General features: G+C 54.4%; 1 protein-coding gene across 8 annotated transcripts in view; it reads left to right on the forward strand.

The window, feature by feature from the left end:
- Positions 1-347: 347 nt before the first annotated feature.
- Positions 348-13,467, forward strand: part of SRC (SRC proto-oncogene, non-receptor tyrosine kinase) — a 30,755-nt gene continuing 17,635 nt past the window's right edge. Inside the window, exons 1-6 of one of the 8 annotated variants that reach the window (XM_027770177.1) lie at positions 1,547-1,665; positions 3,489-3,564; positions 4,902-5,091; positions 6,621-6,871; positions 10,947-11,110; positions 13,354-13,418. In XM_027770177.1, the coding sequence (XP_027625978.1) occupies positions 13,362-13,418 (57 nt within the window). In that variant the 5' untranslated portion in view covers positions 1,547-1,665; positions 3,489-3,564; positions 4,902-5,091; ... (1 more) ...; positions 10,947-11,110; positions 13,354-13,361. Of the gene's footprint in view, positions 467-1,546; positions 1,666-3,488; positions 3,565-4,901; positions 5,092-6,620; positions 6,872-10,946; positions 11,111-11,388; positions 12,648-13,353; positions 13,419-13,467 lie in introns of those variants that run through there. The other 7 variants (XM_027770176.1, XM_027770178.1, XM_027770175.1 and 4 more) reach the window with 7 other exon arrangements.

The raw sequence follows: 13,467 nt of genomic DNA on the forward strand, positions 1-13,467 counted from the left end.
TGGTGTCCTCTCTATGTCCCAAACCCCTTGTAGAAAAACACCCCGCTGAGCCAGTGCCTCTCGTGACAGTGACAGTGTGCAGGTGAAGAAGAGAATCAGATGTGGGGCCGGCAGGTGGTGTGGTGATTAAGGCACTGGATCCCACATGGCTGATTGTGGGGTTCAAGTCCTGGACCCAATGGCTTGAAAAATATACCAGGCGTGTGTGTGTGTGTGTGTGTGTGTGTGTGTGTATACACCCCAAATCCTGAGAGAAGGATGGAAGAGAAGGGATTACAGTGTGGCCATCCCTCCTGGTAGATGCTTGTTCACTTTCTCTATCCCTGTCTCTGTTTCTGCTAAGCTCACATGCCTTAGAGCAAATTAAGAAGAGAATCAGATGAAGGTCCCTGCTGTGAGGAGTCTTCCTCTTGCCTGGAGGCTACAGGGGACGCAGGAAGAGAAGGCACCAGCTTCTGCCTGTGAGGTGGGTGGGTGGGCTGGCGCGTGCCCTCATGCTGCCCCCAGCTCACCTTCTCCCTCGTGCTGGAGCCGTTGTAGGAGAGTGGGAGTGTCGGTCAGAGGGCACACATGCTCACTCCGCAGTGAGCCCAGCACTACCGCCTGCCAGCATCAGCTCAGGGAGAGGTCTCAGCGCCCTGGAGGCCTGGGCCTGCTCCTCGCCCGGGCCCTCACCTACTGCGTGGCCTTGGGCCAGCCTTTCTGCTGGGCTTCCATTTCCCTTTTTGGAAAAAGGGGGCTAGTCAAGGGACTCTGTTTCGTCCATAGTGTAAGCAAACCCAGCTGGGCCAGGCGGCCAGGCCAGGAGAGCCGGCCCTCTGCTGTCTGGGATGGTGGCCCAGGCACCTGGCCGGCTCTCTGGGCCTCTGTGCAGCGGGTCTTGGTGAGCACCCCAGACCTGAGCAGCACGAGGAGTGGTAGTGTTTGCGGTAACAGGACGACTGGCCTGTGTGCCCAGGGCTTGGCGCGCCCCCAGGAAGGACTACGGGCGTCTCCATGGCATCAACAGGGGCTCTAGTGGACTTATCTAGGACCCTCTGTGGGCTGAGGCTGGACCCCCTTAGCCACTCTGCTAGTCTCCACCTGGCTCCCTGCTTGGCTGGGGCAGGGGCCTGACAAGTAAGGCCTTTGTTCTCTGCTTGGCAGAGGTATGAGTAGGCAGTGTGCCTCACCACCGCCTCCTCCCGCCTCCATTCCCCCATGTTCCCACACCACTCTTCCTGTCGCCCCCTGCTTGGGCCTCTGTTATCAGGAGACATTCCTGGACCAGCCAAGGACTGCTCCCACCTGGGGCCCTTCTGAGAAGGGGTGATTGCTGATGCCAGCTCTGCCAGTGCCTCATTTGGGGGACGGGCGCTGTAGACCTCAGACAATCTGGCTCTAATGCCGTCTCACCAGGCGTGTGTGTGTGTGTGTGTGTGTGTGTGTGTGTATACACCCCAAATCCTGAGAGAAGGATGGAAGAGAAGGGATTACAGTGTGGCCATCCCTCCTGGTAGATGCTTGTTCACTTTCTCTATCCCTGTCTCTGTTTCTGCTAAGCTCACATGCCTTAGAGCAAATTAAGAAGAGAATCAGATGAAGGTCCCTGCTGTGAGGAGTCTTCCTCTTGCCTGGAGGCTACAGGGGACGCAGGAAGAGAAGGCACCAGCTTCTGCCTGTGAGGTGGGTGGGTGGGCTGGCGCGTGCCCTCATGCTGCCCCCAGCTCACCTTCTCCCTCGTGCTGGAGCCGTTGTAGGAGAGTGGGAGTGTCGGTCAGAGGGCACACATGCTCACTCCGCAGTGAGCCCAGCACTACCGCCTGCCAGCATCAGCTCAGGGAGAGGTCTCAGCGCCCTGGAGGCCTGGGCCTGCTCCTCGCCCGGGCCCTCACCTACTGCGTGGCCTTGGGCCAGCCTTTCTGCTGGGCTTCCATTTCCCTTTTTGGAAAAAGGGGGCTAGTCAAGGGACTCTGTTTCGTCCATAGTGTAAGCAAACCCAGCTGGGCCAGGCGGCCAGGCCAGGAGAGCCGGCCCTCTGCTGTCTGGGATGGTGGCCCAGGCACCTGGCCGGCTCTCTGGGCCTCTGTGCAGCGGGTCTTGGTGAGCACCCCAGACCTGAGCAGCACGAGGAGTGGTAGTGTTTGCGGTAACAGGACGACTGGCCTGTGTGCCCAGGGCTTGGCGCGCCCCCAGGAAGGACTACGGGCGTCTCCATGGCATCAACAGGGGCTCTAGTGGACTTATCTAGGACCCTCTGTGGGCTGAGGCTGGACCCCCTTAGCCACTCTGCTAGTCTCCACCTGGCTCCCTGCTTGGCTGGGGCAGGTGCCTGACAAGTAAGGCCTTTGTTCTCTGCTTGGCAGAGGTATGAGTAGGCAGTGTGCCTCACCACCGCCTCCTCCCGCCTCCATTCCCCCATGTTCCCACACCACTCTTCCTGTCGCCCCCTGCTTGGGCCTCTGTTATCAGGAGACATTCCTGGACCAGCCAAGGACTGCTCCCACCTGGGGCCCTTCTGAGAAGGGGTGATTGCTGATGCCAGCTCTGCCAGTGCCTCATTTGGGGGACGGGCGCTGTAGACCTCAGACAATCTGGCTCTAATGCCGTCTCCTATTGTGACCTGTAAGCAAGCAGCAAAACCTCTCTGAGCCTCAAAAATGGGGCTGACCACATAGGGCAGGGGTGTTCACCAGGGCTCGCAGGTAGCACATTTCTTAGCGTGGTGCCTGCCCCGCAGGAGTCTTCACTCATCAGCCAGCTGCTGTCACCCTTCTGAGAACCAATGTCTCTCTTCTCATGGGGCCCCAGTTTAGATGACACCTCTGTCTACCCTCTGATGAACGCGGTCAGGAGGGCTCCTGTGGGCTTTCTTCTCCAGGTTTGTGGGATGGGGGAGGGCGGGGATGAAAGAGGCTGTTTCAGAACCAGTACCTGCTGTGTGACCTCGGGCAGTCCTTCTCCCTAAGACTGCGTTTCCTGGTCTGCCCTGTGAGCATGAGGGCCTGTGCAAAGCCCTGTCTCAGCCTCTCATTGTCTGTCCCTGTATTTCCTGCGATCCCTCTCTTGGCTGGAACAGCCATCTGGCATCTGTCTGTCTGTTCCGCTGCAGGGCCTGGTGTTTAGAAGGTGCTCAGCTGAGCTCTGCTGAGGAGCCAATGAGCTGAACACCATGATGGAGTGAATACGCCGGGCTGTCCAGCGCCCAGGCCTTTGCTCCCCGGCCCCCTTAGCCCGGAGCACGTCCCCATTCACCTCTACTGTGGAAATCCTGCTTGTTCTCGAAGCCCTTCTCCAGTGCAGGCTCCTGTTTCTCCCAGCCAGAGGGGTTTGCTGGTCCTCCGAGCACGTGCTCCAAGGCTCTCTGGTGGTACCTGTTACGGTCCACCTCGATGTCTGTAGTAACAGACCAGTAACCCACAGAGACCACGCACTTGGTGGAGGCCCTGGGCTCACACTTATTTAACCTTCCGCAACAACCTCGATCACTGTTACCCTTTCCTTTACAGGACAGAACAGGAAAGCTCAGAGTGGTGGAGTAACTTGCCTCCAGCTATGGGAGACAGAGCCGGGATTTGAAACCAGGTAAGCCTGTATTTTTTCTTAAAAGGAGAAGAAGCACACACACACACACACACACACACACACACACACAGAGTAATTCAAATAGTGTAAAAGGAGATGGAGAAGTCACTCATGTCTCCTTGCTGGAGACAGCCACTTCAAAGAATTTCTGAGTATCCTAGAAATTCTATACCTGACTGTTTTTTTTTTCTTTTTTTTTTTTAAAGAATGATTCTAGTATATGTGCTCAACAGAGAGAGAGAGGGAAAGTGAGAAAGCAAGCCACCAGGTCCGGGACTCAAACTGTGGTCAGCCATGTGGGAGTTTAGCACCTTAACCACCATGCCACCTGCTGGCTCCCTGTATCTGACTCTTTTCTTTTGACAATGTACCTCAGAGATAATTAGGTGTTGCTTTTTCATGGTTGCGTAATATTCCATTATATGGTTGGAGGCCTTCCTTCCCTTCTTCCTTTCTTTCGTCCTTCTTATCAGAAGGCATGTGTACTTGAGAGAAAGAGAGAGAAAGAGAGAGAAAGAGAGGGAGAGGGAGAGAGAGAGGAGAGAGAGAGGAGAGAGAGAGAAGCCAACCCCCAATGGGGCATGGTCATGCTGTAATTCCTTCTCCTTTTCTCTCTCCCGTCAGAATTTTGGGCACACACATGCCTGGTGTGCTTTTCAAGCCACCAGGGCTGAGATTTGAACTATGTGATTGGTCATGTGGGATCTAACTCCCTTAACCTCTGTACTACAGGTGCCATGTACTTTATTTAATTAGTAAAAGATAGTTTGGTTGTTTTCAGTCTTAAATTTTTTTTTTTCTGAGAGGCTTTTGCTATAGGGCGTGCGTGCTTGCCAGAAAGACAGAGAGAGACAGAGAGACAGAAAGTGAGAAATCACTCCCCGGGGGTATGGCCACGCCACAATCCCTTCTCTTCCATTCTCCTCTCGGGATCTTGGGCACACACGCACACGCGCCTGGCGTGAGTTTAAGCCACCGGGTCTGGGACTAGAACTGCGGTCCACTACATGGGAGTCCAGGGACATAGCCTTTATGCCAATGCTGGTCCCTTCAGTGTTATTCTTAATATAAACAATTCCTCGATGACTACGCCCTGTTGTGCACTTTGTGTTTGAGTGCGGAGATAACTCTAGGATTAATTCCAAATTGCAGGCTCAGCGGGTGTGTGCATTTATAATATCCATACATGCATATATATGTATATGCATATATATTTATATTTATGATAGAGAGTGCATGCATGTGTGTGTGCATGAGAGAAATAGGGTGAGAGAGAGAGAGAGAGAGAGAAAACACCCTGGACAGAGTCTTGTCTTGCAACAATTCCCTTTCCCCAGCCCTCCAAATCCTCAAGAGCCTGGGCAAGTCCGTGCTCACGTCAGATGCGTTTTCAGGCTGACCCGGAATCCAAACCTGTGGTTGGCCATATGGCTTCCAGTCTTGCAGGGCCCTTGTGTTGCTGCTGTGCTGCAGTGACTGGGCCCAGCTGTTCTTTGGATAGATACAGCTGGGGAGATCTCCAAGGAGGTAAGGAGGTTCTGCTGATGTGCACCACGGTCTCTGGTTCTCTTCACTCCCACCTACACAGCATAATATTTCCAAGATCCACTCATGTGGCAGCATGTATCAACACTTCGTTTCTTTTTCTTGCCAAATAATATTCCGTTGTATGGATATATCATCTTTTATTTATCCATCTGTCAGTGACAAGCATTTGGGTTGTTTCCACCTTTTGGCCCTTATGAATAACGCTGCTGTGGACATTCACAGACACGTTTTTATGTGGGCGTATGCTTTCATATCTCTTGGCTAAATACCTAGGAGTGGAATTTGCAGTCATATGGTAACTGTTTAATCTTTTTTTTTTTTTTTTTGAGAGGTTTTTGCTATAGGGCGCATGCGCTCGCCAGACAGACAGAGAGAGACAGAGAGACAGAAAGCGAGAAATCATCCCCCAGGGGGGATGGCCACGCAGCAATCCCTTCTCCTCCATTCTCCTCTTGGGATCTTGGGCACGCATACACATGCGCCCGGTGTGAGTTTTAAGCCACCGGGTCCGGGACGCGAACCGCGGTCGACTACGTGGGAGTCCGGCGACATAGCCATCACGCTAACTGCTGGTCCCTACTGTTTAATCTTTTGAAGAAGATGAGATTGTTTTCCAAAGCAACTCTATCACTTCACATTTCCACCAGTGAGTATGGAGGCTCTGAATTCTCCATATCCTTGCCAACACTTGTTATTGTCTGTGTTTTTGATTATAGCCATCTTAGTGGGTGTGAAGTGATATCTCACTGTGGTTTCTATTTGCCTTTCCCCAGTGACTAATTTGTTGAGCATGGTTCTATGTGTATATTGGCCATTTGTACGTCTTCTTTGGAGAAATATCTATTCAAGTCTTTTGCCCATTAAAAAATTGGTTTGTCTTTTTTTGTTGTTGTATTGTAAGAATTCTTTATATGTGTCCTAGACACAAGTCTCTTGTATATATGATTTGGAAGTATTTTCTTGCATTCAGTAGATCATCTTTTTACTTTCCTGGTGGTGTCTTTTGGAGCACACAAGTTTTAAATTTTGGTGAAGTCCAGTTTACCTGTTTTTTTTGTTTTGTTTTGTTTTTCTTTTGTTGTTGTCATTGCTTGTGCTGTAGGCGCACAAATGAGTTTTTTAAAAATTCATGACCACGGGACCAGCAGATGGCATAACGATCACTGGTCTCCCACATAGCCAACTGCGGTTCGAGTCCCTGTCCTGGCGGCTTAACATTCATTCCGGGTACATGTGCTTACATACCCAAGATCCTGAGAGGAGTGTGGAGGAAAAGGGATTGTGGCATGGCCATCTTCCCTGGAGAGTGATTTCTTGCTTTCTGTCTTTCTGTCTCTCCAGCAAGGGCACATGCCCTATAGCAAAAATCACTGTTAAAGAAAAAAAAAAAGATCACTTGTGTATGTGGATGGGGGGGTGCAGAGGGACAGACAAGCACCCCTCAGTAGGATCCCCTCTCCCAGGCATTGCATCTCATCAGGCTCTTGGGCACACACGTGCCCATGCAGCGTGTTTGCAGGCTGACTTGAAGATTGGAACCTGCCACCTGCCACGAGGCTTCCAGTGCTGCCGTTCAGTTTACTACCAGCTGCACCACCAGGCTGGGCCCCAATTTTCTATATAGAAAAATACCCTAGAGGTCACAGGGGTTCCTGTTTGCTGCATTCCCGGAACCACGCTAAGCCCGCTGTGCTTAGCCCTACTCATCTAATCCGACCAGCCTCAGGACGGAGTCAGCATTATTGTCTCCATTTTCCAGGTGAGGAAACTGAAGTCCTGGGATGCCTAAAGGAGATTTTGAACTCCTCTTTTCCTTTAACCGTGTGTCACAAGCATCTTTCCCAGCCTCAGCGAGCTCTCGTTCTTTTTAATGACTGCGCAGTTGTCCACTCGATAGTGGACCATCGTCCCTTTAGCCAGTCCCCATCTGATGAACACTTAGGTTATTACTGGTTTTCCATGGAGAGTGTTGAGCAAGGGAGGTCCCTGGTTGACCGTGGTTTCCAGAGAGGAGTTGCAGGGAGGAGGGTGACCTGGAGGGGCCACCGCTACTGTGTGCAGGCCCAGTGTGCCAGGGCGCCAGCCAGAGGAATGCAGATAGGGTAGGGGAGGGTTGCATTGAGGAGACTTTCTGCACAGACTGAGCCTTGCACAGGGCCTGGCACACAGTAGGTCTTCTGCAGATATTTGGCTACGGGGGAGTGTAGTGGTGATGGGAGTGGAGGGGGAGTACAGGCTTGGGGGGATGCTAAGTCACTCTGGGACCTGCCGGGCATGACTCACTGGGGACATGGCGAGGGATCAGCAGAGCCACATCCTGCCGCTCTCATGGGTAGTGCAGGCCTCTGTCTGGGAGGCCTGTGGTCAGGCGTGGTTTCCCAGAGGAAAGGGGCCGCCTTCCTTGGGAACCTCAGGCACCCTAATATGGAACCCCCCACTGCTTGCCTTTGGCCCCCAAGGATCTATCTCCACCTCGGAGTGTGCAAGTGACGGAAGAGATGTGGGGGGTTGGCCCTTCTCAAATGGGCAACTCACGGTGACTTGGCCTTTGGGCCCGTGGACCAGGAGGTCTGCTGACAAGGAGACTGAGGCCTGGAGGGAGGCTGTCCTAGGTCCTGCAGCACGGCAGCAGCCCCCCTGGGACTAGACGCCACTCTAAATGGACCTGTCTTTCTCTGTGCACGTTCTGCTTTGCAGGAGCTTGGATCTCTGGGCTTTCTCTGGGAGCAGGGCTGGGCAGCCTCATCCACTCACCCTCTTCTGCCAAGGGTATCTGACCACTCCATGTGATGTGACAGAGAGGTCCCAGGGGCAGGAGGCAGGGCCTGTGAGCTCCCCTGTGGGACACCAAGAGCAGCCCGTGGCTGCTCAGTGTGGCTGCTTGCTCCCCTTTTCACTCTCACCCATGTTGTGTAACCTTGGGCAAGTTCCTCAAACTCTCTGTGCCTTGGTTCCCTCATTATCAGTAAAATAAGGACACTATTAGCATCTACCTCCTAGATTGTCACAGGATTCATTGAGCCAATATTTTCAAAATGTTTTGAGCAGAGTCCAGTACAAGATCTGGGCTCTGGGAGTGTTTGAATATCACAAAACTTACATATGAGATAGAGAGAGAGAGAGAGAACCCTTCAGTAGAGAGCCTGGTCACACCACAATCCTTTTTCCTCCACTTCGCCACCCATTAGGATCCTGGGCACCCTTGTGCATATCCTGTGTGTTTTTCAAGCTGCTGGGGCCAGGGCTTGAACCCTGATCCTATGTGGGCTACAGCTTTCTTTGCATGGTGCTTAGCTGCTGTGCTATAGGGCTGATCCCTGTGGAGTAGTATTTCTTTAATGTGGCACTGCAGAAATGAAGCCGGCTGCAGATTACCCATGTGTGCCCTTGGAGTCTGGTCTATCCTGCAAATATTTCCAGAGCACCTGGTTGGTGCCAGGCCAGCCCTAGTTGTCTGGTGTGTGGAGTGGATCTGACCCGCCCTGCCTACAAGGAGCTCCGAGCCGAGGGCACAGGACAGATCCGTCCATGGTTGTGTGATGCTGGAAGGAAATGAACCACTGTGCCGGGCGGTTGTCTTCTAGGGGTATTACGGGGCATTTCATGTCCTTTTTATCTTCCTGTAGTTCCTGAAGAGTCTGCGCTGAATGATAAAAGCCACCCTTCTATTGCGGGCTGGCCATGTGCCACACTGTCCTGGGCAGGTTCCATACACTTTTTTTTCTTAAGTCCTATATGGCACGTGCGATCGCTGGAGAGAGACAGAGAGGGAGAGAGAGAAGAGAGTGAGAACCTTCCCCCCTTCCGGGGTGATGGCCACACCACAATCCCTTCTCTTCCATCTTGCTCTTTGATTTCAGGCATGCATGCAAATATGCCTGGCGTATTTTTTAAACTGCCAAGTCTGGGATTCAATTGTGGAGTTGGTCATGTGGGATCTAGCTGCCTTAGCCACCATGCGACCTGCTGGCCCATTCCATATACTTTTCTCACCGATTACCCAGTAGTTTTATGACGTGGGTCCTGTCATAAACCCCAGTTGGCAGAGGAGAAAGCTGAGGCGCAGGGTCCCACACAGAGTGGCAGGGGCTGAGATTCAAATTCGGTCAGACGGCTCCGGCACTCTGACCTTCAGCCCGACCTGCCTGCCTCTGTGCAAATGGATTTGTGTGTGTAACCGGAATCAACCACAAAGACGGAAAGAAAGCAACCCTCGGGCCAACAAACATTGCAGTTGGCCCAGGGCCTCTCAGCTTGGTCTCAAAGGTCCTGTTATGCTTTTTCTGGGTGCCCTGGTGCCGAGAGCGCTTGGTTAGTATAAGAGCTTGGGGCCAGGGGGCGTATCTTTTCTCTTGCTCCCTCTCAAGACAGTGTGTGTATCCTCCTGATGCTGGAAGGGAGGGCCTTCAGCCATGTGTTCTGTGGTCCTTAAATACCTCCAGCGACAATGGGTTCACTCTTTATCATTTAGTTAGGGTTCTTAGTATATCTATATATTGTTTTTTTCCAAAATTATTTTTAGGGTCAGCATGTAGCCTAGTGGTTAAGGGAGCTGGAACCCATATGGCTGACTGTGGTTTGAATCCTGACTGGCCTTGGTAGCTTGAAAAACATGGTGTGTGTGTGTGTGTGTGTGTGTGTGTTTGTGTATGCATGCATGTGCCTGCACGCTCCAGATCCTGACAGGATGGAGAAATGGAGGAGACAGGATTGTAGTGTGACCATGCCCCAGTGGGGGTGCTTTCTCTCTCGGTCTCTGTCTCTCTCTGGTGAGTACATGTGCCAGCTGGCAATTAAACGTGCCTCAAAGAAGCCTCCTGCTCTGGAATCCTGAGGCTGGGCCTGGTCGGCTGGATTCCGTGTCCCCATGTAGTGACTGGCAGACGGCCTGCTGGTAGATACTGTGAATGCCACCAGGGGGCCCCATTCGGGATGGGCCACTCGGAAGTCATCGTCCATCAATAGCCTGGGGCTGCAGGTAACCAGGACACTGGGTCTCATGGGACACCAATTGTATGAGGGCTGATTGGCACCAGGACCTCAGTGGAATGGGTTGCCATAGAAACTGACCTGCCCTGTCCTCAGGTGCACTGACCTGTCCCTCCGGAGGCCCTGAGGATCCACTGGGCTGCTGAGCAGGTCTCCCCAGGGTCTCCCTAGCCCCACATGCCCTGAGCTTGATGGTCCCCAGGGAGCATGCTGGCCACACCCCCATGTGAGCTGGGCAGCCTGAGGCCCAGAGGGTGCAGGGACTGAAGCTCTTATGGGCGAGCGGGGGTGATTCTGGGCTTGGCGCTGAGCCAGAGCCTTCTCCGGCCAGACAGAGGGGGCTTTGCCCATTCACGGGTTTTCAGAGGAAATGCTGGACAGATTCTGAGGCCTTTGGGATCCACTGGAGAATAACCAGACGCCGTCTCACCAGTGTGTCTAGGATCATGTGGTCTCAGTAACAGCTGGCCTGGTGGGGTGACCTGCCACGTGTATACCTTGTTCAATGATCGCAAGAACTGGGTCACTTACAGATGAAGAAATGAGGCCCAGACAGAAGTTCAGCTGCCCGCCTGAGGTCGCATAGCAGATTAGGGTCCCAGCCGATGACCGTGTCTCCGGAGTCTGACTCCAGTGCCCGCCTTGCCGCCATGCCATCCCTTCCTCACTCTCACTTGTAAACCTCTTTGGGAGGGTCAAGGCTATGTCAGGCCTGGGAGGCTCTTAGCACGGGGCTGCCAGAGTGGGAGGCTGATGAAGAGGGACCCAAGAGTGCCAGCCAGTACGTCTGCCCCTTCTAATCTCCCTCAGCACAGCACTAAGTCTGCTTTGTCCCCGCTCTGCAGATGAGGACGCTGAGGCCCAGAGGGAAGTGACTTGCCTGGGGACACACAGCAGGGAGAGGTGGAGGAGGGCCTCCAGTCCAAGGCCTCGGACCGCACACCTGGTGTTCGTGCCAAGACCCCAGGCTGCCTCCCAGGACGTCTGGGACAGCCCTGCCTTCCGCCAGGTGAGGTGTTGGCTGAGAGGGGTGGGGTACCCCAGTCAGGCTTGGCGTGAGCCAGGGCCAGCCAGGGCCCATGGACGGGAGATGGGAGGCAGAAGGTGTGGCAAGGCGTTGGGCATCAGGAGGAGAGTCCACGGTGGTTCTCTGTTTCCTGATCTCTGGACACAGAGATCTCTCCCACAGAGAGGAGGTCCAGAGCTTGGAAAACTCTTACTCCTTGAATAGTCGGATGGAGAAATGGAGGAGACAGGATTGTAGTGTGACCATGCCCCAGTGGGGGTGCTTTCTCTCTCGGTCTCTGTCTCTCTCTGGTGAGTACATGTGCCAGCTGGCAATTAAACGTGCCTCAAAGAAGCCTCCTGCTCTGGAATCCTGAGGCTGGGCCTGGTCGGCTGGATTCCGTGTCCCCATGTAGTGACTGGCAGACGGCCTGCTGGTAGATACTGTGAATGCCACCAGGGGGCCCCATTCGGGATGGGCCACTCGGAAGTCATCGTCCATCAATAGCCTGGGGCTGCAGGTAACCAGGACACTGGGTCTCATGGGACACCAATTGTATGAGGGCTGATTGGCACCAGGACCTCAGTGGAATGGGTTGCCATAGAAACTGACCTGCCCTGTCCTCAGGTGCACTGACCTGTCCCTCCGGAGGCCCTGAGGATCCACTGGGCTGCTGAGCAGGTCTCCCCAGGGTCTCCCTAGCCCCACATGCCCTGAGCTTGATGGTCCCCAGGGAGCATGCTGGCCACACCCCCATGTGAGCTGGGCAGCCTGAGGCCCAGAGGGTGCAGGGACTGAAGCTCTTATGGGCGAGCGGGGGTGATTCTGGGCTTGGCGCTGAGCCAGAGCCTTCTCCGGCCAGACAGAGGGGGCTTTGCCCATTCACGGGTTTTCAGAGGAAATGCTGGACAGATTCTGAGGCCTTTGGGATCCACTGGAGAATAACCAGACGCCGTCTCACCAGTGTGTCTAGGATCATGTGGTCTCAGTAACAGCTGGCCTGGTGGGGTGACCTGCCACGTGTATACCTTGTTCAATGATCGCAAGAACTGGGTCACTTACAGATGAAGAAATGAGGCCCAGACAGAAGTTCAGCTGCCCGCCTGAGGTCGCATAGCAGATTAGGGTCCCAGCCGATGACCGTGTCTCCGGAGTCTGACTCCAGTGCCCGCCTTGCCGCCATGCCATCCCTTCCTCACTCTCACTTGTAAACCTCTTTGGGAGGGTCAAGGCTATGTCAGGCCTGGGAGGCTCTTAGCACGGGGCTGCCAGAGTGGGAGGCTGATGAAGAGGGACCCAAGAGTGACAGCCAGTACGTCTGCCCCTTCTAATCTCCCTCAGCACAGCACTAAGTCTGCTTTGTCCCCGCTCTGCAGATGAGGACGCTGAGGCCCAGAGGGAAGTGACTTGCCTGGGGACACACAGCAGGGAGAGGTGGAGGAGGGCCTCCAGTCCAAGGCCTCGGACCGCACACCTGGTGTTCGTGCCAAGACCCCAGGCTGCCTCCCAGGACGTCTGGGACAGCCCTGCCTTCCGCCAGGTGAGGTGTTGGCTGAGAGGGGTGGGGTACCCCAGTCAGGCTTGGCGTGAGCCAGGGCCAGCCAGGGCCCATGGACGGGAGATGGGAGGCAGAAGGTGTGGCAAGGCGTTGGGCATCAGGAGGAGAGTCCACGGTGGTTCTCTGTTTCCTGATCTCTGGACACAGAGATCTCTCCCACAGAGAGGAGGTCCAGAGCTTGGAAAACTCTTACTCCTTGAATAGTCGCTTTCACTCACTCAGTCAGGTGTTTACTGAGCACCTACTATGGGGCCATCCCCTGGGAACACAGCAAGGAATGAAACAGACAGAAGCCCATGATGGCAACCAGATAGTCACATGAGTGTTTAAGAAAAAAATAAATAAAATCTGGGTCACATGTTATCAAGGAGTGGTGTGAAAGCCGGAGGGACTTAGCCTGGTGGCAGGATTCAGAGGACTGGAGAACTGTGGGAGGCACGAGTGCCCCTGGGGAAGTGGTGGAGAACAACATTCCCGGCCGTGCGAGCAGGGTGTGCAAAGGCCCTGCGGCTGGCGGGCCCCCGCGGCTCCTTCACACCTGCCGGCTGCGGCCTGGGTGGCCGGTGTCAGCACCTTTGCTCCAGGGTTAGACATTCCAGCCGTCGTCTGTAAAATGGGTGGGCCGAGGGCCCCTCAGAGGCCAGGCTGCCTCTCTCCAGAGCTCACCGAGGTCTGCTCTCTTCCCCAGACAGGACCATGGGCAGCAACAAGAGCAAGCCCAGGGACGCCAGCCAGCGGCGCCGCAGCCTGGAGCCCGCCGACAGCGCCCACGGCGTCCCCGGCGGGGCCTGCCGCACCGCGC

This window comes from Tupaia chinensis, unplaced genomic scaffold (genome assembly GCF_000334495.1).
Source record: "Tupaia chinensis unplaced genomic scaffold, TupChi_1.0 Scaffold000115_1, whole genome shotgun sequence".
In the NCBI taxonomy this organism is placed as follows: Eukaryota; Metazoa; Chordata; class Mammalia; order Scandentia; family Tupaiidae; genus Tupaia; species Tupaia belangeri.